The sequence below is a fragment of the Netta rufina genome (assembly GCF_964035555.1).
Source record: "Netta rufina genome assembly, chromosome: 4".
Classification (NCBI taxonomy): Eukaryota; Metazoa; Chordata; class Aves; order Anseriformes; family Anatidae; genus Netta; species Netta rufina.
Window position 1 is genome coordinate 49654036 of NC_140127.1, and position 26085 is coordinate 49680120.

At 40.7% G+C, this 26085-nt stretch overlaps 1 protein-coding gene across 3 annotated transcripts; it reads left to right on the forward strand.

The window, feature by feature from the left end:
* Positions 1-1329: 1329 nt before the first annotated feature.
* USP46 (ubiquitin specific peptidase 46) lies at positions 1330-25667 on the forward strand (the record flags this gene model as incomplete). 3 transcript variants are annotated; one of them, XM_084285457.1, is made up of 9 exons in its annotated part: positions 1330-1365; positions 11655-11735; positions 12588-12801; positions 14474-14703; positions 19372-19448; positions 23445-23528; positions 23800-23997; positions 24497-24575; positions 25566-25667. In XM_084285457.1, the coding sequence occupies 9 exons, from the start codon at positions 1330-1332 to the stop codon at positions 25665-25667; spliced, it is 1101 nt and encodes a 366-aa protein (XP_084141583.1). The 3 variants fall into 3 exon arrangements, with proteins under 3 accessions (XP_084141583.1, XP_084141584.1, XP_084141582.1); XM_084285458.1 differs by having other exon boundaries at positions 12624-12801; XM_084285456.1 differs by lacking the exon at positions 1330-1365 and adding an exon at positions 2207-2287.
* Positions 25668-26085: the final 418 nt, after the last annotated feature.

The following is a 26085-nucleotide window of genomic DNA, read 5'->3' on the forward strand; positions in this document are numbered from 1 at the left end:
AATGCTGTAGAGTGGAAACAATTGTTCACTGTTCTTTATTTATACAGTTCCTATAGTGTTTGCAGCGAGCATTTGCTGCTTTACTTAGCACTTTATTTTCAAAAAGCTACGGAAATAAACTTTCTAGTCCTGGAAGTGACAACAGCAGCAGAATACCAAAGCACTCACCCCCATTTCAAGTGAGAAAGTTTCTTTTTTCCTGGCTGGATCTGTGGCTGAAGAGCAAAAAATTGGTGCTAAATGATCATTAAACTGGCACATTTCCTACTTTTATTATGAATCCTCTAATATGGGGTGAAATTATGATGTTCTAGCATGATGAATTGGAAAGTGTAGCCAAGCACAAGTGTGCCATGCTGCCAGGTGCTGTTAGGAGCTGAGGTGCTTACACAAAAGTTAGCAGCTCTCTCTCTGAATGATTTCCTCAGCACAGGCAGGAACACTGTGCGGGCTTTAAGCTTCTGCTGGAAACAGCGATGCTTTGAAGGAAAAGAGGAATTCTAGGAGGCAGTGTCCTAGGTGAGTGCCATACGTCTCCAAATTTGCTGTGTGGCCACAAGTTAGATAACTAACATCCTCTTACCTCTTGTCATGAGTGTAGGTTTGATGCTATCATACTTCTTAATACACTCAGACCTTGGAGAACAGCATAGGCTTCTATTTATTGGAATGGAGAGGAACTGAGACAGAGTGGAGAGGAACTGAGACAAGAACAGCGCTGTATAAATGCTGTGCAATGTAACCTTGTGAGCAAGCACTTCAGCAGTGACACACCTCACGGTATGGCCACGGTATATGTACAACTTCTGTGCCGGTGCCCGCTGGCTGCGGGAAGGCACCAAGTTTTGGAGCCTGCAGGTCCCGGGGCTGTCACTTCCCCGGCCGTGCCCCGACTCTGCCTTCACTCCCCCACGCTGCTGCCTGCCGCTGAGCCTTCCCCTCCCCTCCCAGCGGACCATGGAGCGCCGGGCGAGGAGGAGGAGGAGGAGGAGGAGGAAGGGCGAGCTCGGCGCAGAGGCGCGGCAGAGGCGGGAGGAGCGGGGATGCGGCTGCCGGAGCCGCGCTGCTGAAGCCGCCGGCCCGGGGGGAAAAGCAGGGGGCAGGCAGGGGGCAGGCAGGGGACAGGCAGGTCCTTCCCCCCCCCGGGGGCACTGGGGGTGCCCGGGCCGGCCCATCCCCTCCCCTCCTCTCGCCTTTCTTTCTGCCGGAGCCCAAGCTCTGCTGCCGCTGCCGCCGCCCCCTCTGCCTCCGTGCGCTGCTGGCACCATGAGCGGGGCCGTTTTCACCTCGTAAAGATGGCGCTGCGGGATCGCTGCAACCTTTAGCCCGATGACTGTCAGAAACATCGCCTCCATCTGTAATATGGTGAGTGCGGCGGGCGGGGGGCAGGCCCCGCTGGGGCCGGACCGGGGGGTGTCCCCCCCGCAACCCGACGGGGGGGGGCGGGCAGGACCTGCCCCGGGACCTGCCCGGGCTGCGGGGGCCGTCCAAGAGCCGCCGTGTCCCGGGAGGCCCGGGGGTGCCCCCCCGGACACGCGTTGGAGGGGGAGCCGCAGCCTGCCCTCCCCCTTTCGGCCCTAATAACGCTGCTGGGGAGCCACCTGATCGGCTCCGAGCCCACCACAACTCAGTCACCCCTTTTGATCCTCTCAGCCAGGCGCCCCGTGGTCTCCTGCGGGCAGGAGGAGGCAGAAAACGAGGATGGTTTGGTGCCCCATAGCAGGCTGTGGGGTCGGGATGCATCAAGGAAGCCTTTCGAGCTGACATCAGGGCTCTTCTGGTGCTGCAGGAAGCACTTAGCTTTCCCCAAATCAGCCTAGGTAATCAGGAGGGAACACGGAAACATCCCTCATCTGGTTTGTTTTGCTCAGACTTCATCACTTTCACCCCCAAGGAAGAGCTGACAGGACAACTTCACTGAGCTTCCGTCCGATTTCAGTCCCTGCTTTAAAAACTTGGAGCATCTGATTGGTTTTAGATTTTCAAAACTTTTTGGCGGGGGGGACAGCGTAACGTTTGTCAGTCAAACATCCACCAGCACAGTGAGACTGTCATAAACTTCCCAAAGACATGGGTGAGCGCTACGCACACCAACGCAAGCAGAAGAGAAGCCGATTTCTGCACGCCTTGCTGTTTTAGTCTGTATTTTCCCCCCTTATTTCCAGGTTCTTCAAGAGCAGCTCCACGCAGTTGCCAGCTTCCCCCCATGTGGTGCCCCAGCACGCCCTGTGCTGGCGATGCCACACGTGGCATTTGCCTGCCCTGGAGAACGGAGCCTACCTCTAGGGTAAGGCGACGGGCACAGCCCCAGAGGGGTCAGCAGCAGTGGTCTGGGGGAGAGAGTGCAGATCAAGAGCCCGCTCCCTTTCTATATCAATGTCAAATTTTCATTCTTAACAACCTCCAGTCCTGTGGGCCAGCGATACTGCAAAGAAAGGTTTAAGAAACTGCAGTACTGAGGAGACAACCTGAGCTCGCTCACCTTCCTCCTGGGGCAGGCTCCAGTTTTATGGCTGATGAATGGTGGCTGGGACGCCCTGCAGACCATGTGGAAGAGCACCGCATGAAGGGCAGCTGGAGACTGTTAGATGGTCGTAAGCCTTTAGCATTGGCATAAAGTACCAGGAACTCCATGATTTCCCTCTCAGGCTTCAGGCATGCCCTTGGATACAGTCAGCTTCTCCCAGAGCCTGAGCAAACAGAGTGAAACTGACGGGGTTGTTCTAGTGGTGTGCTGCTCAGCCCTCACTGCCACCATATCCCGCAACAGAGACATCTGAGAAATGGGGAGACCAAAGGGAAGAGTTAGAGTCTCAGGCAAAAAATGCACACAAGGGCTCATAGTTCAAGACAGTTCTGGCTCGTGGCACTGGTACTGTGACAGAGGGTGAAGTTGGTTCAACAGCAATGATGCTTTAAATTTGCTTGCTCCTTGGGTTCTGTGCACTTAGCTTTCAGAGGTGTTGTGTTATGCTGGTCACATTTAGTCTTTTCTGCATAATCCGTAGGGTTATGGAGTCCTTTTAGGAAAAAAAAAAGCTGAGATATTCAGCAAGTTACAGGAACTTGGGGCTTGAAGATAAACTGTTGGAAGTTTTGGCAACACTGCATTATGGCTCTTCTGAAGATGAGCCCACTTAGATGCAGTGGTGGACTTGAATCCAAAGGACTATAGGAGGAGCTGCGATGACCCTCCATAAGAACGGGATTTTGGAAGGTTAGAGTTATATAAGCAAACTTTTTGTTTGTATAAAACCATATATTTGCAGTGCTAGTTTGATCTAAGGCATCTGTTGAAGTTTACCAGACAGAGATGTTAATTTCCAGATCTTGTTCCTGTAGCATAACATGCTTGAAGAACTGATCTGTGGCCTAAGAAATAGGCAGCATGTTAGGACGTATTTATTATTTAACTGACTGCCTGAAGTCTAGAATTTGTTCTGCTGGGGTGGAGGTGGGACGAAGGCTCGCCTGCCTGAAGGAACTGGTGGTGGCACTCACACGTGGGCTCGGTGGCCACCCTCACTGAAAATGGAGATCTAGCTCCCGAGATGCTCCCCTTTGCCTTGCAGACACTGGGAGCATTCATCCACTGGGCCTGTCCACTGGGCTGGCCACAGCAGGAGGCTTACAGCAGGCAACCAGCAGCTTTTAGGTAGGACAGGTGCAGCAGATGTGAAGAAGCATAAGATACATTGAAGAAACCCTGTTAGAAGGAATATCAGCACCCAGTGCCATGTAGCCCTTGTAGGCTCCAGGCATAAACTAGGGATGTGTTTTTAGCCCCTATTACATTGTAATCCTCTTTGGCATTGTTTTTGTGAGATAACCCAGAAAGCTCAAGTACAGAATGCTGGTTCAGAACTAGAGAGGCATGCTGTCATTTTAAGATTGCTGCTTACCAAAATCCCCTGCAGTATGCTTCTCTGTTTATGAGCTTTTGATACAGCCTCGAGTTCTGAGTTAAGCTCGTGTGGCAGCTGTGGCCTGGGGAACATTGCTGTTACAGGCAGTGAACAACATCTAACCATTTCATAAAGTACTGACATTTTTACAGAGATGGCTAACAAGCCCCGTGGACCATGTTTCTCCTAAATGGCTTTTAGTGTTCTGCTGAAAATAGATATTAATTTTCCCTTTTGTAATTTTGTAATAGTACTTCAAATAATCTTATCTGCCTTTCAGAGTGCTCTATCAATTTGATGAATAGCACATTTTAAACACACTCAGATCTCTGCTGCTTCATAATATTTGAGATGCCTCACAGTTGCTCCTGTTTTATAGGCATCGTTTGACAAAAAATGCTGTAGTTTCTCTCATCGCTTTTCTTCTTTATTAATTGGGCTTTCATGTCGCAAGCTCTTCTCATAGTCTTTATGAGTTTCATAACAATTGGTGATTTTCTTCAGGTTCTAGCACCAGGATTATGTGAATACCTGCAACTTTCAGCTTCTGTTTTTAAAAACAACAACAACAAAAAGTTTCTAACTATCCTACAAATGAGCTGTAGAGAAAACCATAAAAACCCAAGAGTCTTTACATTCAGGAAGCAAATAGAAATAACTCTGCTTGTTGTTGTTGTTGTTTGTTTGTTTTAACGTCATGCTTTTAGAAATTCATTGCTGGATATGTTTGAATACGGGGCACTGCCAGAATGAGGTATCAAACTGCTAACACGGATCTGGAAAATGCTTTAGACCAAAAAAATAAGACAATATTCTAAAATAGATTCTGCTTCATACAATAATAGTGTTCTTGGATTACAGAATTGATGACTTTTAACTGGATTTATTCATTTGGACAACTCATGGCGTATATTTCTTCATGACTTTTAAAGCTGCTTCTCACTGAGATTAAGGCAGAATAATAACTGTCAAGATGGTAAAACAGCTACCTGAAGATGTATGTGGATTGATAAAGGAAAATAGTTTTTACATCTGAAAATATTAGTTACAGGCAGTTCAAGCAATGCCATTTTAGAAATAATCTCAAGAGAGCACAATTTCAGTACGACATACAGAAAATATAGAAATGAAAGCAAAGGATGCGAAGGCAGCCATTACTGGATAGTGTATGCTGGGGTTATTTGACTGTTAATGACCTAATAATAAATTCACCCAAACTGTCCTGGGACAATAAATAAAGTTCCTGACTGTCCTTTGAAATTCCATTTGGTATACCCGTGTTATTTCTGGCCTACGTCTGTCTAATCTGAAGACTTCCAGCAATGGTGACTACATCACCTCTCTGGGCAGTCTGTCCCAACGCTTCAATGCCCTTATGGGTAAAGTCTTCCCCAATGTCTTACTTGAATTTACATTACCATAATAGGAGCTTCCTACTTCTCATCTTGTCCACCCTTGAGGTCAAGAACAGACTAATGCATTTCTCTAACAAACTTTATGTACTTGAAAACGTTCTCATGCCCTGCCTCAATCTTTTTTGTCTTGTGCAACACAACCCTGTTCAACACTTTTATACAGGTTCAGTTTTCTCTAGGATTAAGTTCTCCATTTTTACTGCCCTTTTTTGGACTCTCTCCAATTATCTTTGTCTTTGTTGAAGCCTGGCACCAAACCTGGACCCAAGGTGCTGTCTGAAGTCTTACCAGTGACAAGTTAAACAGGAAAGTTACTTCAAGTACTTTGAAGGCTCCCGTCTGTAAAAAATTTCATTGTTATGTCTACATATTTATTTTTATTTTTAAATAGTACAGCGTGGTTGATGCTTTTCATTTACATGATAGTCTCCAGACACTGCTGTTTGTTTGTTTGCTTGTTTTCAAAAACTACTAGTTTAGCTGTCTCCCATTCTGTTCAGGTGATTCATCTCTTGTGTGCAGAATCTGATACTCAGCTGAATTTCAACCATTTCCAGAGCATTTCTCTAATGTATGAAAAATCATTTTGAATTCTAAGCCTGTCATCCAACATACCTGCAATACTCATAATTCATGTTATATTGAGATTTAATGAAGATACTCTGTCTTTTGTCCTCCAGGTTATCAAAGAGGCTGGTGCAGCTGTGATGAAGTCTAGAAGGTGCCTTGCCCTTAAAATGCTCTGAGGCACCGCATGTCATCTGGGTGGCCCAGCCAAAAGTGCTGGTGAAGAAATTATAGGCTGTAGGAAAACCTCAGGCTCTTTTTCACTTGTGGGGCCATGTTGAGGTTTTGTAATCTTCAGAAGATGGAAAATGGAGAAAAAAAAAAAAAAAAAAAAAAGTTACTGCTACTCATTCCAGGAAAAGCCTGAATGCCCCCAATCCAAGAACAAACTGGATATGGAGACAGACTCATGAGAGCATACTGAGTTGCAGTTTGGTAAATGTTGCCTAATTATGGAAACTTTAAAGGTCAATATTTAAAAAAAAAAATCACTTATGGATTTAAATATTGAACTTAGAGCATTTCACTAGAAGTGCATATCCGATATTTGTTCTTTAAGGTATATAAGACTGAGTGCCTTAAAATCATTTAAATGTTAAATCACAAAATGTTTAAGTGATTTAGGATTTTGGGCCTCATTTTTTTCTGTTTCTTGGTAGCAACACTGTGGAAGAGCTGAAATTATTTATGGTAGATGCAATATAAGCATCTGTGATTAGAGATAGTTCAGTTTATCCAGCAAAAAATGAATTCGATGCCTCCTTTCATGCTCTTATTATTTGTCTTAAAGAACAGAATACTCCAAGGAAAAATGCATAAAGGCAATTTATTTAGGTAAATTGTTTTAAAACACATTTCTTTCAAAAATATGGTCGTACAATGCTTTTTAGGTCAGTCAATATCCTTTTACAATTTACTATGATCCCCTCTCTTTTTCATAGAACCCTCTCTTTCCACTTTTATCTCTTGGCAACAACAACTCAAAATAGCTGTGCTGGCGGAACAATTAAACATTTCTTTAGGGGGAAAAAGGCAGCGAATCTGGTTCAATTAAACTATTTTGTGCTACTTAAACTTAAAAAAAAAATACAAAAAAAATTTGGGTTTGGCATTTAATATCTATGAATATGGAAGGAGGTGGGTTTTTCCAGTTACTCACATATATACGGCCTGGTGTAATCTCTCACACTCTTACTCTTTTTGTGTTGCTTCTGGGAGACAAGTTTGGATTTTCTTTACTGTTGCTTCTTCTTTCCAGTTACCCATCCTTGCCATGTGTTGGTCAGGAGGCCTTCCACATTTTTCTTTCCCTTCCTTTTCCCTTCCCTCCCATATGCTGTGCCTTCCAAAATGCTGAAACTCAGGCTGCCTGGCCCTGAAGCCATTTCTAATTTTATTCTCTTTTCTATCAGTCCCAACATCACCCCTAATTTGTTTTAAGGCTGTAGCTTCTCCCTTTAAGAGACAACTCTGTTTCTAGCACTTTGCTCAAATACCAAGAAAAAAGATATCTACTTCACAGCTGTGTATGATCTGAAGCTCCTTTTTGCCATCTTCTTCCATTGACCTCTTGTTCTTTATATATTTGTTAAATCGCTGTTTTCATAGTTCAACATATATGTGTTTTTCTTGTAGTTTTTTATATTTTCTTGTGAACAAGATATTTCCTGTTCTTTTTTATTTGAATTTTCTTCTTTGATGGTCACGTATGTTTCTGTTTATTGGGTGAATAAATATTTAATAGCTTTTCTAGAGGTGATGAACGAAACCTCCTAATTTCTTTGTAGCATTCCTGTACCTTTAATTAAGCACATACAGCATTTCTAGAAAGTTAGTGCTGTATTTAGAGCTCTATCACCATACGAAGTCAAGTCTGATTTGCTGTCTTCTGGTAAGCAGTAGCTTTCATTTTGGCCCTATCCCATTTCTCATCCTCCATAGAATAATCATATTTAGCTTGTTTTGCTACACGTGATTTAATGATTTAAGCTGATGTGTTTTTTTGTTTGTTTGTTTTTCCCTCTTGCACTATTATTTTGTATACATGCTGACATGCAAAGGAATGGGAGTGTTGTTTGTGTTTTTTTTTTTTACTTAATCTGCTTCATGTGATGCAAAGCACAAGTTAAACTCTTAGCAACATTATCAGAAATTTCAGTTGAAATGAAAACTGCTAGACTTATCCCTAGGAAAGCCTACAGCAAAACAGCAAGAAGGAGAATAAATAGGTCATATGGCCAGAACGTTTTTGGAATGATGCTATGGTAGAGATCTTGGTTTAGCCCAGACTGACCCATGCTTGGTTATGTCTCCAGCTGTACATCTTCGCCATTGCATAAGGTCTAAATGCTGGCTGCTGAATTATGTGACAAAGCTGCAGAGAAATCAAGGATCACTAACACCACAGAGTGTGTAGTAGGAGTTTCTATGTTGACCTACTTCTCATTCTCATAAGTTCTGGCTACTGCAGTCACTTTCTTGCATTCCCTTCATTCGTGTATTATTTAAGAAGCAGTTATACCTCTCTTTTATCTCTATACCAAGATATGAATTTATGTAACAGTTGCAGATCTTGGTTCATTGGCATATTTATGTGGTTTCTCTCCCAGTGGCTGCACTGCCACTCTTACCATTTTTATGAAACTACTGTAGATTCAGCAGTGGGAGGATATTTCTCCTACCTGAAGCACAGAATTTTTTATTAAACCATAGAGAATGGATTGCATTAAAAAAATGTTTGAGCAGGTTTTCACTAGCCAAAGTGACTAAAATGACTTGCTGGGACTGGGAACAAGGACAGTCGTGCTCAAAAGCCATGTTAAATAGTTACGGTTGATTATTGCTCTAGACCGACCACAACAGTCTAACATGTTTTTTATATTTCATGCAGTGAGTTTAAACTGACTCCTGTATCACATTTAACACGTCTCTAATAAAATTTTTTGCAGTTTAAACCTGGCTTGGGTGCATAGTTTCTGGTATAATTTAGTTGGAAAATTTCCAGCCATTCCTTATGCTATCATGTCAACTGCTTTTTGAGGAGCCTTCATGCACAAAATGTAATATATAGAAATTAATGTTGAGTGGCAAGGTTTGAGTTTATTAAAAAATCTCTAGTTTTATTTTTCTCCATGCAATAAATATATCCTGCTTTGAAGTATTAGGTCTCTGTGCTTGTTAACTCTTTCCCTGATCTTCTTTTTCTGTAAATTTTATCTTTTTGGACACCTTAGAATAAACCAGGCTGAAATTGCCCTTGATATAAGAAGGCATGACTCCTGGTGAAGTCAGTGGGATTTCTATCAACTTACCCAAAGACTGAATTTAGCCTCCCTGTTTCACTGGGAGAAACAGAACAGTGCTTCATTGTATATTTGCAAGAGCCAAGGCCTGGTCTTGCAGAGCAAGCTCTATGATATAAGCTGTTAGACAGCACGTGTTGTTTCAACAGTATGTACTTGGGAACTTTCTTTGCAATCTATAGATTTTGTATGAAGTCCAGTTAGTGCTCCTCATGGACTTGTTTAGTTTGCAGTGATAATTTTGTTTGGTAAATCCTGATTCTTGGTGTTCCTCACAATATGTTCAAGATGATTTAAATGCTAGAAAAGATTTGTCAAAACCAGCTGGCGTCCTCTGAAGTAAGAAACCTGGCCCTGGAGAAAAGTAAATGGGTAACGTAGGAGCAACTGGTTAGCAGAGCAGTTGCATTCTGCTTGTCTAACAGCATACACTAACCTGCAATTTATAAAAGAGTAGGCGGTTACTTTTAAGAGGCAATTATTTCCCACAATTTCTAGAAGGGGATTTTTTTTTTAAGCATGGAAAAATCTTCCTGCAAAACTGAAAAAAAAAACCATCCATTATATTCTTATTTTAGGACAGTTAATTTGAATACTAAATATGTCATTGAAGAAAGCCTTTCTTTTGGTTTGAATGCCCTACAATGAGTATTAATACGATGATGGTTTTCTTCAGAAGTTGCATTAATATACTGTATTCAGATTTTTCTTGTATCAGACAAGGTTTTGAGGGTATCAGCAGCTGTTTGCTTCACTGTTAGTATCAGATAGGCAAATGTCTATCGGTTTCCTCCCTCTCAGGAAGTCAGATGCCGTGCTGAATCTGTGTATCTTTGGCAAGGCTGTCTCTCCGTGCAAAAAAAAAAAAAGATCTTCATGCAGACCGTACATAATTATCACGCTGTCATCTCAGCTGAAAGTAGCCAACAGTTGTTTTGTGTGGATTCTTCCTTCTTCTGAGTTTCTCACTGAGGCTTAGTGGAGCCCAGTGAGGACATACAGCTTATTCCTTAAGCTTTGCCTTCTTTTGATGGGTTGACGTGAAATAATAACCTAATATAGCGAGCAGCGCTAAGCAGTGTTGATGGTAGGCATGGTAAGGAAATACAAATTAGACATAGGGGAGAAGATGGTGAAGAAACACCTCAATTACTGAATTTGCTTACCAGTAACTTTGAAAATTTTAATTTATGAGCTAGCTCTCTGATCCAGTGTTATATTGAACAAACCTCAGGAACACGAGAAATTTCAGAGCACGAGGAAAAAATGCCGTGTATGCATTTTTGGTGCATAAAAGAGTCAGAAGGGACCTGTGTAAATATAATTTGATCTCAGCCTCAGAGAAAACCATCAAAAAGCTGGTATGGGAGGCAGCTGTCAAAAAGCAAAAGGATAATGATGTTTTACATGTTGGCATCTTTGCAGTGGCATTTTACATGGTTTTATGAAAGTCAGCCAACTGTGCTGTTCTTGTGCAATAGAAATTACAAAGGCATGATGTATCAATGCTTCACACTGCAGAGCATGTTCAGTAAGGGAATAACTGTTTCATGTCAGTACATGTACAATTATCAGACCTTGAAAACTGGCTAACTGATAGATCTTGAATAATTGTACACAGGGAATGCTTCTCCAGATACAGCATTTTTACTGAGGTCCTACAGGGATCTGTATGTTTATAGAGTGGACAGGAGTGATGACACTGGCACTGGCAGCAATCTGCCCTGCTTGGTAACCTAAACTTGTTAAAAATGGGCTTTTTAATACAGCAGAGCTCCAGGTACCAGACACAACAGTAGTGATGGTACTTACAGACCTGTAGCTGTGAAAGCAGCTTTGCTGTTGTACAGTAAAAAGCAGTACAGCAAAACATAATTTGGTACACCGAGACAGTGACCAAGAGGTATAACGATGCTTATGCACCCTTCATGTTAGCTGGAACAAAATGGCACGTAAATGATGCTTATTTTTAATATTTGTGGTGCTGTTACTAGAACTGGGTGCTGTCCTGGAGCCCAAGTTTTGTTGAAGGTTGCTGACAAATTAGAAGGGATTCAGAGGAGTCTCAGCAATGCTTAGAAAACCTGCTTTACATCTCAAAACCGGTTTATCCAAGATAACTTTCAGGGATTTGCTTAAGATCAACAAGTGTCTTTATGAGACAAGAGGGTAATGGCACCCAGCTGCTCAAGTACAAAGTAAAAGTAAGGGAGGAGGGGGAAACCACTATTGTGGTGACCCCTTCAGTTCAAATCAGCCATCACTAGAGTGTCCAGGTCAGGCCAGCTCCACTACCTAGAACGGCAAATATTTTTCTTGGCTCTAGTGACTGTCGTGCTTGGCCATTAGTAAGACAGGGTCAGCTTGGCTAATCGTAAGTGAAAGGAAAAAATGCATTTCTTGATGCTGTCCATGACTTTACTTTAGAGTCTTAATATTCTGCATTAATTCTTTCCTCTCTTTAGGGCACCAATGCCTCTGCTCTGGAAAAAGACATTGGCCCAGAGCAGTTTCCCATCAATGAACACTACTTTGGATTGGTCAATGTAAGTACTGTTCTCAATAAACTAACCATATACAGAACGATGGTTTTGATGTTGTTTGAACTTTGTTTTCTTTTTATTTGTTATTTTTTTCCCTTCCCCAATCCTGCTGTAAGGCAGGACTGCCTTCTTTTGAAAGAGTGCTGTTCATGTTCCAATTTTGGGCAAAGTGGGTTTGCAAAATTGATTCAGATGTTTTGAAGATATTTTCTCTTGGGAAGTATGAAGTTTAGTGTTCTCTGAGTGTTTTCAGTGGTTAGCACTTACACTTAATAAAGCTGAAGGTCTATTTCAGTTATAAAACACGTGGGACAGTCTCTTTAATTTTTGGTAGGAAGTGATGGAAGTATGTACAAGCTTAGATACCATGATCTGCATCAAGAACTCTCTTAGGAGGAGCTTTTTTTATCTGACTAAAGAGAGAATGTGTGAGAAAGCCATTTAATCACTTGTTTATTCCCATATAAATCAAACAGACATAGTAATTCTTTCAAGTGAAAATATTAGTCATTTTGCTACTAAGCAGCACGACGTACCCCAGCCAGAACGTATTAATATGTGGAAACAAGTTTAAGGGAATCTACTGCAATAAATGTATTTATTGCAAGTGGAAGAAATGTTATATCCTAGTTAATTTAGAACACCATAGCGTTGTTTTTTTTTTTTGTTATTGTTTTTCTCTGTTCAGTGTCAGATGAGGGTGTGGAAATACATTCCTACAGCAGCCAAATGGCTGGTATGTGGCAGGGACACAGAAGGCAGAAGCTGAAGTAGGAACTAGTTCAAGTTGAATGTAGTAATTATTTTTTTTTGTGACGTGCACTGCTCAAGATTGTTTTTACTTTTACATGGCAGTTCGGGAACACCTGCTACTGTAACTCCGTGCTGCAGGCATTGTACTTTTGCCGGCCGTTTCGGGAAAATGTGTTATCATACAAGGCCCAACAGAAAAAGAAGGAAAATCTCCTGACTTGCCTGGCAGACCTTTTCCACAGTATTGCTACTCAGAAGAAGAAAGTTGGAGTTATTCCGCCAAAGAAGTTCATATCGAGGTTACGAAAAGAGAATGGTAAGTGTGAAACTGGAATCCTTTTAGACATCTGTGGGTTGATCAGGAAAATTTAATTAATGGGCTATGTGGTCATGTTAGTCAGAACTTAGGTTAGATTTGTAAATTGCTTTTAGTGCTTTGTTTTATATATTAATATTTTAGTATCTGTGTGTGTAATAATATGCTTGAAATAGCCATACCAGCTTTCCTGAGTGCCCAGAGGCATGTGGTTTTTGCTGCTTTCACAACACGGTGGGACAGACCACACCGAACAGTGAGCTAGGGCTGGCAATAGGGTGGCATTCTGCTGCAGGTCTTTTTTATTAATTTTAGTGAGAAACGTTGTGGGCAGTTGGCAGTATGTCCCGGGAGGGCTATAGGCACACCAAGCCCAAAACACACTGGAGGACAGGTGGCAGATGTGTATGAGGGTTTCATGTCAACCCCTTCTCTTGTTCTTAAAAGCAGTGGGCACATCACTTTGCGATGCATCGGGCCCTTTCTGAGCATGAAGTTGGCAGCAGCATATGCCTAATTTTGTAGTGTTACTTCCTTAAGGGATGCGGGGAATTGCTTGCAATAAGGAAGCCTGCCACACAGTTCCATTTTGGCCTGGATTCATATCAGTGTGGGTGGCATACTTAGAAACAAGGGAGCTTTGAATCTCAGATAGAATACGAGTTAAACACCTGGAAGAAATTGCTCACCGGTGACAGGCTATAAATGGGCTGACTGTCCATTGCAAAGCAGGCATTTGGAAGTGTGACAAAGTTAGCTCTGAGTCAGCTAGAGATCAGTGCCCCTACACTGCTGGGGATCACTTCTGGGGACTGGATCTTGGGTTTTCAGCTTTTCTGAATCAGGGCCAGCCTCGGTGTGCATTAACCTGCTCATCTGTCCAGACTAGACACTACAAAGCCAAAGGCTCTGTGCAATATTTTTTGAGGAAATCCACATGGGCTTTTTCAGGAGCAGGGGGATTAAAAACACACATTTCTTGGGAACAGAAATTCTTTTTTCTTCAGCTTGGTGGGCAAATTAAATTAAGCCTTCACTAGAGAACTCTGTTCTACATCACCACGGAGATATTCTCTCCTCCTCCTACAAGGATTTTGTATGGATGAGGATAAGTCCATGCTCATCAGACTTGTGTGTGAAAAATAAGCTTTGTTGGATGGTGTTATTATTACTGTTATGTGTCAGCATCAAATGTCTTCGTTTTCCCCAGCCACGTGTCTTACTGTCCAAACTCAGTGATGTTCCTTAGTGTCTGAGTGATGTAGAATATATGGGTGGGAGTCAGTGCTGCCTGATACTAAGCATCTAGTCTAAGGAATTAACATTGGTCCCCTCTGTAGTCATCCAATTTCTCACACCCTTCTAGGTACTGAGAGTTGGCTGAATTGAGTCATCTTGCTTTCTTCACTGATTGTAATAAAAGCCTACACAACTAACTCCAAAGATGAGCCTAACCTTTTAGACAGCTGAAGTTAGGTTAGAAATGAAGCCTTCCCTCAAAGTAGCCTCACTGAAGGCAACGTGACTGCAAAATTGCTTTTCTTTGTCATGATTCTAAGTCCTCTGCTTAGCAAAGACCAATGTATGCATTTGAAAAGAAATAATGAATTTAGTTTGCTTTTTTGAAGAAACAGATATATTCAGCTTTAGAAATCTTGACTCTGTTTCACAGATCTCTTTGACAACTACATGCAGCAGGATGCACATGAGTTTTTAAATTACTTGCTGAATACCATCGCCGACATTTTGCAGGAGGAGAAGAAACAGGAAAAGCAAAATGGGAAACTGAAAAATGGCAACATGAATGAAGCTGAAGAGAATAATAAACAAGAACTCACCTGGGTGCATGAGATTTTTCAGGGAACACTGACTAACGAAACTAGATGTTTGAACTGTGAAACCGTAAGCATTGGGATAGATTTTTTTTGGTTGTTGTCCATTAATAGATAGATACATTTTATATGTATAAATATATGAATCTTTTCAGACATCTGAGAATTGTGGATTTTCCTGTAGACTTTGCTTCTTGAAGTGAGTATATTCTTTTCTAAAATTTTTTTCCTAGGCGTTACTTGGCTAACCTATGCCAAGTCTTGCTGTCATAATACCTATCTCTACAGCTAAAATCCTTGCTAGGTAATCGGTATACTTCTTTATTACTGTAATTTCAGGAGAAGATATTTGCATCATTATTCCAAGAACCAGTGAAAAGTTAAATGATTTTGTATTAATTTATTCCTAAGAATGTGACTGACGTACCATTTGGTGAATGGAGCCAAGTCCAGTTGGAGGCCAGTCACTAGTGGCGTCCCCCAGGGCTCGGTGCTGGGGCCGGTCCTCTTTAATATCTTCATCGATGATCTGGACGAGGGCATTGAGTGCACCCTCAGTAAGTTCGCAGATGACACCAAGTTAGGTGCGTGTGTCGATCTGCTCGAGGGTAGGAAAGCTCTGCAGGAGGATCTGGATAGGCTGCACCGATGGGCTGAGGTCAACTGCATGAAGTTCAACAAAGCCAAGTGCCGGGTCCTGCACCTGGGGCGCAATAACCCCAAGCAGAGCTACAGACTGGGAGAGGAATGGTTGGAGAGCTGCCAGGCAGAGAAGGACCTGGGAGTGATGGTGGATAGTCAGCTGAATATGAGCCAGCAGTGTGCTCAGGTGGCCAAGAAGGCCAACGGCATCCTGGCTTGTATCAGGAACAGCGTGACCAGCAGGGCTAGGGAGGTGATCGTCCCCCTGTACTCAGCTCTGGTGAGGCCGCACCTCGAGTACTGTGTTCAGTTTTGGGCCCCTCGCTACAAGAAGGACATCGAGGTGCTTGAGCGGGTGCAGAGAAGGGCGACGAAGCTGGTGAGGGGCCTGGAGAACAAGTCCTACGAGGAGCGGCTGAGGGAGCTGGGCTTGTTCAGCCTGGAGAAGAGGAGGCTCAGGGGTGACCTTATCGCTCTTTTTAGGTACCTCAAGGGAGGCTGTAGCGAGGTGGGGGTTGGCCTGTTCTCCCACGTGCCTGGTGACAGGACGAGGGGGAATGGGCTTAAGTTGAGCCAGGGGAGTTTTAGGTTAGATGTTAGGAAGAATTTCTTCACTGAAAGGGTTGTTAGACATTGGAACAGGCTGCCCAGGGAAGTGGTGGAGTCACCATCCCTGGAAGTCTTCAAAAGACGTTTAGATGTAGAGCTTAGGGATATGGTTTAGTGGAGGGCTGTTAGCGTTAGGTTGGAGGTTGGACTCGATGACCTTGAGGTCTCTTCCAACCTAGAAATTCTGTGATTCTGTGATTCTGTACAGAGGGTTTGTTATTAACAAACCGTATGTTTTCTTTTATCTTCCTAATATTTTTAAAAGGATGCTGTCAATTTGAAGTCTCTTGTGTTTGAAGTACCAGTAAAAAGTAGTTTTAGTTAGTAAATCTGATTGCAAGTCACCTGTCAATTTCTGTGGTTTCCAATCATGCATTCCTACTTAAACAGGGAAAAAAAAAAAAAAAAAAAAAAAAAAAAACAAAGAAAAAAAGTTTTTGTCAGTGAGGCTGGTATGTGAAAGTATACAGAGAGTATGTGCTAGAGAGTAGCAACCTGTTTTGGGGGGTGAGTAGTGAAACTGGCTTTCCAAAAAGGATGGAATTAGCCTTATCTAACCTTTGCTATGTAAAAGGTAGCTGTCAAGGATGAACTGTTTTTCTCAGCTCCTTCTGTGATGATAGAGATTACAGAAGAGCTCCTTCAGGAAGTTCTCTCCATCTGTCTCTAGGCTGTTACATGAGATAAAGGTTTGAGCATTATCAGGTATTCTATCTACTCTTGCTTGTTGTACAGCTGTTGTAGAGCTTGCTTGTGCTCATTCCATGGTGCCACCATCCTTGCACTGAGCTGTTGCAATTGTTTCTGCAGCAATGCTTTAAATTGATCAATGAACTCATCTCGCCTAAGAATGATGTGCTTTTAACTCAGACAAATATTGCTACCATGGACTGTGTCCAAAGAAAGCACAGTTTTTTTGTTGTGATTACCTGCCTGAAGATAGAAGGAGGTGCCCTGAGGAATCTTCCAACAGCAGGCTGAGGTTAAAGTGTCTAACTTCAGGCAGCCCATGTTAGGTGACATAAATCCTACCCAGGTCATAACAGATGTCTAAAATAACATATTCTGATATTATTTAATTATAAAGAATAGCACTGTTCTCCAAGAAAATACAGCTTCTCAGGAGGTTTAGTTCAGTGACAGGGAAGAGGGATAAAGTGGTAGTCAACATGAGAGAAGGGGCTGTTGGACCAAGTCTGGAGCAAGGTTGTTTAGGTGAAAACATGACAGAGAGATTGAAAATTAATTATTTAATCTATTTCATTTATGAAAGCTCAAGTAATACTGGCAAGTTAAGTGGAAGGGTAGAACTATATTTTTAACTGACAAGCTTCTTTAAACAGTAGTGGCCTAATTCTAAATTAATATCCAGTGTTTACACAAGAGAAACTGTACTAAGTCAGGATGTGTCCTTGAGTAACAGCAAAACTGCACAATACCCTGTTTGTAATTCTAAGTGACCAAGCTTTATGGAAAAAATAGTGCTAAGTACTTGTGCTTAGTGCTTGGCCGCAGCTTCCTGTGATTGCAGAAATACTGTTTACTACTCAGTAAACTTTTCTAGTTAGTTATATATTTTTTTATTTTTTTTACTGTATCTTGAAATCCTTGGAAAACAGTAAAATGGGTTAAAAGGTTCCCCTTTGCTAAAATACGAATATATTGTGCATGAAGAACCATTCAGATTCCAGCAGTTCTTGTTCTCACAAAGAGTGCGGTTTGAACCTGATTTTCTAGATACCTCCAGTTATGGTCTGTATTATTCTGTAATTAGTCTGTAAACATTTTACGTGCTGAAATCAGCAACAAAATCCCTAACTTCTTTGTGGTATTCAAATGAAACACTATATTTGCCAAAGCCTTTTCCAAGTATTTAACCTCCTTGATATGCAGTGTGGCTGTCAGAACTTCAGTTCCAGCAGCAGAGACACAATGTTCTCCGAAGTTTTGTTGCTCTATCTTTTGAGTTCTAGCTATGTGTTTATCCTGCAGTTGATTGCTGCCAGTTTTGTGGTTTCCTGTGCTCTTTGGGTAGAATCCTGTCTCAGAGAGGATTCTTGTTTGAAGAACTGCTGTTCATTTTATTTGGATGTACTTTATGCCTCTGTACATCCATGATAATATCAAAATTAATCCCGCAAAAGGTGTTCTTCTGGATTCAGGACTGATACAGACTGCATTCACTATGTTTATAGGATCCCTGACATTATGCAAAGATGAGCTCAGAGCAGTATATAACTTCCGCACACATAGACTAGCACTGATCTGACCATGAGTGACCTGGGTCAGAAGAACAGACTCAACCCCTCACTGAAGTTCGTGATTTGTATCTCACTATCTTGTGTGGTTTGGTCATTCCAAGGAAAAGCAGATACAGGAAGAGAACTACGGAGTGTTCAGGCAGCATTTTATAAACAGAATTGGTTGTTTTGAATAAGGCTAAATTCATGTGCAGTAATTCTGCTACACTCTTAGTTTCTATGATCTGAAAAAGACATTATGGCTTTTCTGGATTTTCAAGGCCTTAAAAGCCTCTTAATGGATGAAGAGAAAATCTCTACATTTTGGAATTCTATTGATAACCTGCCCTAATTCATTTTTTAACCTGCAAAAGTATATGTTTAGATAATGAGGAAGTTTTAGTATTCTAAAATCTGAGATGACCCAAAATGGGATTTTTTACTTGCAACATGTTTCCAGATCTGTTTGTCTGCCATTCCCAAAATAGTCTCAGTTAATGGTTTTGAAAAAAAAACCTTTATCAGATTTTTTTTTTCTCCTCTTGTTCCACCTAAACAAAACATTGGCAAAATCATAATTACTTTGCAAAACACTAACACTTTGCTGTTTTTACCTGTAACCTCTTATTCAGCCTGTTCAAAATTATTGATCAGGAGCAATATTCAATGGGGAAATGCAGGTCTGTCAACAAGAAACATAATGACAGGCTTTTAAATGCTGACCAGAGAGAAAACAACGTGGTTGAATGTCACTTCTCAATGAATGCCTACACGGAAAGTATCTTCACTGCAGCCTTAATGGTGGATATAATTATGCAGGGCATAAAGTGAGATTATGTAAAGTAGTATATTATACACAGATAAATAAAACTCCAGTGTAATAAGGAGCTGGGCTGTGTTGCATAACAAGAGACCATATGTAACAGAGCAGTTACAGCTAACACAAGGGATGATGCTCTCCCTTTAATAGACATAAAACTGCAGCCACTGATCCATGGTCAGTGGGTTTGGCTAAGTAGAACAGATGGAAGTAAAATGGTATGAAAGCTGGGTTGGTCAGGTTGCTAACCTGACAGAATGAATACAGTCATGCTGAACTAGGGACAAAATTAAGTCATCAAAATAAATTCTTTGTATAATTTATTTTAAGAAATCGTTCCATCTTCAGCACTTGCACATAGGCATAAACAGCATTTGGATGTATGATTTTTACTAAGTCTGTTTTACATGTATATTCTTTGCCACAGGTTAGTAGCAAAGATGAAGATTTTCTTGACCTTTCTGTTGATGTGGAACAGAACACCTCAATTACACACTGTCTAAGGTAAATCGATGTATCTCTTTGACAGATATGTCTATCTGACTTTGCTAAATTTTCCAAGTCTAGTAAATACAAAATAGAAAAGTAGAATAACATTGGTTTTTGAGATTTTCCTAAGCAGAAGAAAACTAATGCAAACTGGATGTTTCTTTTAATGACAAAATACACATTAAGGGATTTTGTTTTACTCTCACTTTCAATGCCTGTGTTTGGAAGAGAAAAAAAAAATATCTCTCAGGGAAAATAATTTATTGCCTTGTCATCTGGAAGAATTGCTGCAGAATAAGAATTGGCTTCAAAGAGATTTGTGTGTGCTTATCTTTAAGCTTTTAGTCAAGTGCTTTGTTGATTAGGACTTATGTGCATATTAAAAGTCAAGTGTATGCTTTGTAGAATGAGTGCTAGAGTCCCTAGAGGGCAAAAGATTCCCAAAGCCTAATTTTCTGCCATATAAGTTTCTTGTTTTGTGTCTCAACCTAAAAATACAATGAGAAGTCTTTTATTCTAAGTCTCAGTTCTGCTTTTAGTACATGCTTAACTATTAAATACTTCAGAGATCAAAATAAGTTTCAGGTTTGCATGGGTGATTATCCTGAGAGATTTAAAATATACGGAGTTTTGACATTGATACAAAAAAAACCTATATTTAGGTTTAATAAAGTGTGTTGCTGATCTGAAGGATTATCAATTGCCCAAATTACTTTTTCAAGCTCTTTCAAAGGCTAACGACTTTGAACTTGCATTTAGTTTTAGCAGTTCTTCTGGAACACTTAGGAGATGTTGCCTGACATCTCACACCAAACTGAGATTTAGTGAAAGAGAAAGCATATGAGGTACTAACCACTTCCTGAGTTAGAAAGCACTGATTTCTCTGTCGATAAAACTGTACTAAGAAACTACTGTTGCATTTTAAAGTGCTAGATGCAGTAAGTTCATTCCTTGTAAGTTTCAGTCTCCTGTAGGATACTGTAGAAGTCCTTAGCCCTCAAGTAGGGATGCTTGTCCCTCCTGTTCCAAAAGATCTTTTGTCAGTAGTAACTCCATTGCACACCTTCTGTATATTCTGGGCATTAAAAAAGGGTTTCTCCTCTTCCTCTTAGCAGCAGTGGTTTATATACAGAATGTCATCACTCTTCCTAGAATTGTGGGTTTATTTTATTATTTTTTTTATCTTTTTTTTTTTTTTTTCTTCAAATTAAACGGCCTAAGGTCATTCAAGCATTCTTTCGCAGGTCATCTTCTCTAGGTCTCTGTTCATTTTCATTACTCTTCTGCATTCTCTCCAGATGAACCTCTCTCTTGAATTCCCCTTCCTAAAATGCAGTTGCCAAAAACTAGGCACAGTATTCCAGCAGAGGTCTACACAGTCCTGAAAAGTATGGATAGCCAAAAAGCCAAAAGTTGTTTATACACAGCAGAACCACATCTGCCTGACTCCATCAATAAATATCCCATGCTACTTGAAAGCTATCCATTGTTTCTTCTAAAAATAAATGAAAGTAAAATCTCTTTTCTTTTTTTTTTGTAGAGGTAGGGAGGTACATGGTGCTCTTTACATATTAAACAGGAAGTGAGTTATCACCTGTCATCTCTTCTAATTGTCTTTCACACTAGAAGCAGGTCTACCTCTGTTTAGAAAACATATATTCAGTGAGACTATAGATTTCCTCTCACTGCTCTACTGCATTATTCATTAGTAAACAGAGTGTAAGTGCTTTTGTGGTTACCACTAATAGGAATGACCAAGTTACCATTCTTGTAAAATTCACTATATCCCTTTTAAGATAACCGCTCTGCTGTGCTTTTAAAGCTTTAAATGCTGCTGCAATGAAAAAGCAAGTTAAAGAAAATCTGTGCAACATAGCATTTTGGTAAAACAAATTTCTTTGCCCCTATGGATGAATGTTCTTTTCAGTTATTTTCATAGCTATTCAGATTGAAAAGGTCCAAAGAACACAAGCCTCTGGCATAGTCTAACTCCACAGGGTAGACAACTGGGCCTGAAGCAACAAAAGTTTAATAACATACACAGTACATTTCCATTATTTTTATTTCCACCAGGAGTTGCAAAGTTTACAAGTCCATTTGATCCTGTTATCTAGACTGCCTGTGCTTTTTTTTTTTATTCCACTAAGAATTCTGTCATCTCTTAAAACAGAAAATGTATACTATTTATTCATATAAACAACAGAAAGCATCTTCTGCACTGTAGCACTGAGCTTGTAGAAGTGTGGGAGCATATAGGGTCAGTGTTGAATTAGTATGTCTTGAGCAGATGTAGTTAAAAATTCCTTTTTCCTGTTAAAATACCATAAAAACAGAATGAAGACTGGCCCATTCATGGAACAGGAGATAGTTGGAGGTGTCTTGAAATTAACTCTGCAGTTGTAGAGAAAGGTTCCTCAAGCCTGTAGTTCTTGTGCATTTAGACTGCCTGAACTTCAATCATCAGCTGTTTATAACTGTGAAACATCTAATGCTGAAAATTCTTGATGGATGACACTACTACCAAAGTTGTGCTTGTAAACAGCAACAAAACCATCTAATTTTCACCTGCATACCTCCCTTCCCCCAAAGGAAATAGTTATAGTAAGATTTCTCATGCTCTATCAATCTTAAAGAACTTAAACTTGAAAATGGAAAGTTCCCACTTTTATGAATTTGCAGAAGTAACCTAGTACCCATGCCCTGGCAATCCTTACAGTCTTCAGTTCTCCCATCTGCCTCTGTGGTGATGATGCCAGGTAAAAATAATAGTGAGGAATCCTCCCCTTGCCTTTCTAAGAGGAGCCTGGAGCTGCCTGCTGTGAGAGCAGGCTAACCTTGCAGGCAGGGTGGCTTCAGCCTCTGTGCATGTGGGCTGCAATGGCCCAATGAAGCTTATTGCTGGGACTGAATTTGTCTGGAATTCAGAACTCTGTCAGGTACCACAACGTAGGTTCAATCAACAGGTCAGCTCTGTTCTTCAGAAATATCTGAATCTTTAAGGCCTTATTGGACAGGTCTTCAGGCAACCTGATCTGCTCAGAGGTGTCTCTGGCATGGCAGGGAAATTGGAGTGGATGATCTCCAAAGGTCCCTTCCAACCCAAACCATCCTGTGATTCAGATATATCTATTTAAAGCTCAGAGTCATGAGAAAACCTGTGTGTCTAAAGTGGAAGATAGATGTTTATGACTGTATTTACAGTTCTCAGAACACCTGCTCAGCTGCAATATAACACTTGAGGTGACAAAAAAATCACTGCCATTTTTTTCCAGTTAAGTATTTTAAATACCTAAAATGGTGTTCCCAAGAATATCAGCATTGTGACTACAGCAAATCTTTCCTGTGAACTGAGCAGCATTATCAAGCCAGGTCTTCCTCTGCTTCTCTCAGTTCAGAAGCTCAGTCCAGAAACATTTCTAAGCATATTTACTTGGTAGGTATTTAGGAAAACTGCTATCATAGCTGTCACTTTCATTTTTAGACAACAAAAAAGCGTAATCACATAAATTCTGGATAATGGTTCAGAGGTTAGAATATACAGAAGACTGAATTCAATTTATTTCTTCTGCATAAGAGTATTCAAGCCTGTCTTACAGAAGAACACCATAAAATGTGATCAGTTTGTGAATGACTGAAGTGCACTTGAAGATAGTCCATTCTGCAAATAATTTTAAAAGACACTGGATGGATCAAGCAACTACACTGAACTCTAGGCAGCTCCTTGACATGCAAGAGATGAGGATGTAGATCTCAGTTAGAGACACTTGACCCTTCCCCTGTATTGTATGTAGGCCTCAGCACATAACACAGGGCTGTCACAGCAGTCAGATACCCCAAGTCCCTTTGCAAATCCCAGTATTATTGATTTAGGTGCTATAGAAAACTGGATGTCAGTGGAAACAAGATTTCTTCATGTGTATCTTTTTAGGGTTCCAGTTCCACAGCCCAAGTGTGGTACTGGGGCAGAATTGTTAAGAACCTTTAAGAACTGATAACTGTATTTATTTACAGAGACTTCAGCAACACAGAGACATTATGTAGTGAACAGAAATACTACTGTGAAACTTGCTGCAGTAAACAAGAGGCACAGAAAAGGTAAGCAAAGAGTAGAGTGTTTCACTATGTCCCTCCTGAGCTTTGACAAGCCTCCTCCTTAAAATTCGTTGTGTTTAGATTGCTTGTACCCCAAAGGCACACTCTCTGGGGGCCAGAGAACCTACAGACAGATTTAAAACTATTATAAGTTTTACTCTAGATGCTACTGCTAGTTATAAGGTGCTTTTTTAATGCAAACATTTACTCATCAAGGAAAGAGTGGCTTTGAACTGGGCAGGTCTTTATCATGTGCACTCTAATGGTTTCACAGGATGCGAGTAAAAAAGCTGCCAATGATTCTTGCCTTACACCTCAAGAGATTCAAGTATATGGAACAATTGCACAGGTATACCAAGCTGTCATATCGTGTAGTATTTCCTCTGGAGTTACGTCTCTTCAACACATCTGGTGATGCTGTCAACTTAGATCGGATGTATGACTTGGTAGCTGTTGTTGTTCACTGTGGAAGGTAAGACACTTTCATGTCTATCTCAAGCTATTGCTTTTCTCGAGCATTTTTTTCTCAAAAATTCCAGTTCCAGGCATTTGTCAAGGGCAGAGGCATGCCTGACAAAATGGAGGGAGAGTGGGAGGGGGGACATAAACCATGCTGCTGCACCAGCTTGCGTGTGTGTTGGCCTGAATCTCTTAAAATATTTGCGTTAGCTGATGCCTGCTATCAGCGAATCTGCAATGAGCAAATTATTAAGTGTTCTATAGGTTAATTTGCAAATGGTCATAGAACAGATGAAAACAACACATTTAGCTTTTAGCCGATTAAGTCATTGCAACAAGGGATAAAAGAACATTTCTACTGTACCACCACAGGTGGGTTTACTACATTCTTCTTAACATGTATTTATAATTCAGTCTGCTTTAACATAGACATGTGACTTAACAAAATGAAACCAATAGTACGATCTAAAGTTATTTCAGGTTTTGTGATTTTTATTTGTTTTGCTTTTTAGTGGACCAAATCGTGGGCATTATATTACTATTGTGAAAAGTCATGGATTTTGGCTCTTGTTTGATGATGACATTGTAGAGGTCAGTATGCTGAAGGCCATGAGCATAACGTTTGTTTATGTTCTCTTCTCAATTTGGAATTAAAATTCTGATCCAGATCTGGGTATAGATTACTACTCTGCAAAGTCTCAGCTTGGTTGTAATGTGACATTTAGCTCAGCTTAGTTAGGAAGTAGGATTGCAAACAGGATGATTAATTGTGCAGTTTGTACCCTGTCAATGTCAAAAGGGGTTGTTTTATTTCAGAGCAACATCAAACATTTTTAATATCAGATTCTGAGAGTTTAATTTAGAATGTTTTCTCTATGTAATAAAATCAATTTAATTCATTACAGGAACTATTTTGCAATCTTTGGCAATATCACCAGGCAAAACCGGACTGGTTAAAGTTATGTTTGCTGTAGGATTTTAATTCCTGAGCAACTAGGAAGTTATAAGAAAGTCTGAATTCTGTAGTCAGTCTGGGATTGTCTGGATGCAAATTAGAGCAGAGTCTGGTCCACAGTTCTTACAGATTCTAAGCATAGAACAATTCATTCTCAAGCAAACCCCTTATGTCACTCTGGCACCTGGCAAAACTGAGGTCTTCAGTCTTGTTTCCCAGGTTTAAATTCATTGGAGTGGAATAAGAACTGGGAGTTTGGGACCATTGGGAATGGTGCATGTCCTGAAGAGGGTTTCTGTCACCTCGCAGAAAGATGAGGTCGCATGGTCACATTCATGCTTTTTGCCAGCATTCACTACTGCATTCAAAATAGTCTCTGTTATTAGAAAAAGCCTTAATTCAGTTAGCTTCTCTGAAACAAACATTTCTATTGACTTCATGAGTGCAATCAGTAGGATTTAGCCCCTGAACGTTACCCTTTCAGTGCCTGAACTGCAAACAGAATTTGTTAATTGCTCCCCTGAACCATATAACTGAATTTGTCTTTTGTTTTTACACAGCCATTTAATCCATGCTTGGTGTTTCTTTAACCTAACTGTACATAAACAATTCTATTTATCTTGCAGAAAATAGATGCTCAAGCTATTGAAGAATTCTATGGACTGACCTCTGACATATCAAAAAATTCAGAGTCTGGTTATATTTTATTCTATCAATCAAGAGAGTGACTTGGCAAACTGTGACCACTGCACACCACAATGCTGCACGCAGAGAAGGTGATGGCCCCCCTGAACCAACTTTTACAATGATCACATCTTGTATGGTCGAACAATGATAAGTCTGTCTCCTATTAAACAGTCCACGTGGTTTTGACTATAACCACTCACTTCTGACATGCAGAACTTTATTTTGGTGAGGGGGGTTAGTTTGTTGTTTTTAAGTCTGATTGAAAATGTAATTGCAGTCAGATTTTAGTGGAATTTATATGGACTAACATTTACAGATAATAAGATCTGGATGTCAACTGTTAAACCCAATCCAGCTAGAGTAGTATTTTATATGGAAGTGTTCATTGCATTTAGGGCAAAATTGTTTAAAGCTTTCTAAATGACTTTGGGGTGTGTTGATTTACAAAGCATTCCTTTA